General features: G+C 55.2%; 1 protein-coding gene across 1 annotated transcript; it reads right to left on the reverse strand.

Annotated features, from left to right (window-relative positions):
- Positions 1 to 115: 115 nt before the first annotated feature.
- Positions 116 to 2,258, reverse strand: PPTG_22508 (hypothetical protein). The gene is made up of 3 exons (XM_008904365.1): positions 2,238 to 2,258; positions 438 to 2,175; positions 116 to 372 (listed from the first exon to the last, which is right to left on the reverse strand). The coding sequence occupies exon 2, from the start codon at positions 2,077 to 2,079 to the stop codon at positions 946 to 948; it is 1,134 nt and encodes a 377-aa protein (XP_008902613.1). The 5' UTR covers positions 2,080 to 2,175; positions 2,238 to 2,258; the 3' UTR covers positions 116 to 372; positions 438 to 945.
- Between the last annotated feature and the right edge of the window lie 38 nt (positions 2,259 to 2,296).

The raw sequence follows: 2,296 nt of genomic DNA on the forward strand, positions 1-2,296 counted from the left end.
CTGAAGTCCGGCTCGACGGGTCGTTTCTCCTCTTCCAAGTCGTCCTCCGGATCCGCGTCCGAGTCATCTTCGCCACAATCGTCCATCTCGACGACGTTAGCCTTGTCGTCGACAGCTCTCTTCAAGTCTTTGGCCTGCTTGATGTGGCATGTTCGCCTTGCCGGTCGGTTTGCGGATGCTGTACATTGCCTTGAACTTGCGACGGAGGCTGTCGAAGTCGCGTTCGGACCAAGACCGAGGACGGTTTGCATTTTAGTCGGCAGCCAAACGCTCCCACTCGTCCTTCCCCAGTGACAAGTGCTCCTCCACGAGCACTAAGAGCCGATTCACCTCGGCCATTAGGTAGTTCGTGCTGCCCGCTTGTTTGCCCATCTAGACCAAGTTACAAGTGTTAGCGGTGATGCTTGGCATGAGCACGTTAAACCAGCGAAGCGTACCGTGCGTTCGTCGCAGAAGTTGCTGGTGCTTGTGAAGTGCTTGCTGGCTCGGTAGTAGATCCGAAAGTGAGAGTCAAAGTGAACGGAGTCTTCAGTGCGCGCAGCGCACAACAGATAGCACAGTGCTTCTCGTCCAGCCAACTACGGAACCACGACTTCCCCTTATGTCGAGCTTCAACGCGCGAAAATATCGCGCGCTTTGACGCCACGCCCAAGGCGCCGAACGCTGGTGTATCAGTCTACGCGATGTGGATCTCTTTTGGCGCGAAGTTGAAGTTGACCCGGAGACTACAGTCTTCGCGTGAAAGGGACAAACGGCTCTGAAGCGGCGACTGTTCACGCGACCTTGGATCGTGACCCGTACTGATTCCTCATGCAGAATCTCTCACCAAGTTAAACCGAACCTTCATGTATTCACAAGAATAGATAGCAGGATCAAAGTAATCTTACCTACACGCACTAGCATTGAAGATATGAAGAAACCGTGGTCTGCATTTCCACCATTTCCTCACGGATCGCAACTTGCTTGAATGTCACGGTGAGGACACGAGGCGCTGTAGCAGCGGCATGCAAACCATAAGTCGTCGCCGTAATCCGCCGTGACTTCTTCGCCTCGGCGAACTTGCTCCGTAGTTACGACCACAACCGTCGTGCGTCTATCATTCCCAACCTCCACAAACTTCGCAACAGGATCACAGGAATGATTCACATATCGCATTAAACCGCCCATTCGCTCAGCGTTGATGGCGACGCGAACCGGGTGACTTGGACAATTTGGACGCGTTCGTAGGACAAGTCGATAGCCCGTGTTGCGCGGACGGTTGTGCCGGTTCATGCTCAGGTGTTCGATCTCTCCGAGATACTGACCCAGTACCTCACCAGCGGCAATGTCCTCGACCGCCACGACACCTAGCGAAGAAGTCCGCAGGCTACGCGCCAAATACACCTTCGGAGAATCGTTCAACCCGTTGCCGCACATGCCTTCATACGGGCAACAGTTAACGTTGCAGTAGAGATTCATGAGGGCATTGCGGCACGAGTCAGCGCGACACGGTTCCGAGCACTGGCACGATCCAAAGTGAGGCACTACCGGAAGTAGTGGCCATCGGGTTGTAGAGTTCTCGACGTTGGGCGACGTGGTGAGGCCATCGAGCCGGCACAAACGTGTCTCGCGATCGGAAGGTTCGCAGCTTTGGATCACAGGGTTCCGCGTTTGCCGGCCTAATGGAGCCAGAAGGATTGGTGGCGGGTTTGTCCTCTTGGTCATCAGAGCTACGAGGACGTGAGTATGGACCGGCAGCTTCACGACGAGCTCGACGTCGTTCCAGTCGTTTCGTGCGAGCACCAACCAGCGGTGAAGGTCGCGGTGTACTTCCCAGAAGCACGGGTGAGGAAGTGGTAAGACTCGTGGGTGCTCGAACCCGTTGAGGAGATGACCCAGCTTCCACCGACGACAGCGATACGGGGGGCGAAATGCACTGACCCTTCGAGTAACAACCCATAAACCCCGGCAACATCCACGGAGGCGTAGCTGTACCCGTCGAGGAAGCGTCATCGTGGGTCTTGTCGTCGCAGTTGGCTTCTTTGGGGTTCTTGCTCTCGGGGGTCTGTTGTTTTGGAATGTTCGGTGGCATGTTCTCATCGTCGCTGCTGGAGTCCTGGCTGGAGTCCTGGCTGGAGTCCTGGATGCAGCACAACTTCCAGTGCAGAGGCGAGTGGACGAGATGAACCATGGCTTCTAGAACAAGAGCTTGTAAGGATAAGCGTACTAGAACTAAGAAGTGTCTGTATGGCACCCACCTGTCATCTCCAGAGGCAAATTGCCGACTGAGCACCAAACCGAGAAGTCGCAAAAAAAG

This window comes from Phytophthora parasitica, assembly GCF_000247585.1.
Source record: "Phytophthora parasitica INRA-310 unplaced genomic scaffold supercont2.17, whole genome shotgun sequence".
In the NCBI taxonomy this organism is placed as follows: Eukaryota; Oomycota; class Peronosporomycetes; order Peronosporales; family Peronosporaceae; genus Phytophthora; species Phytophthora nicotianae.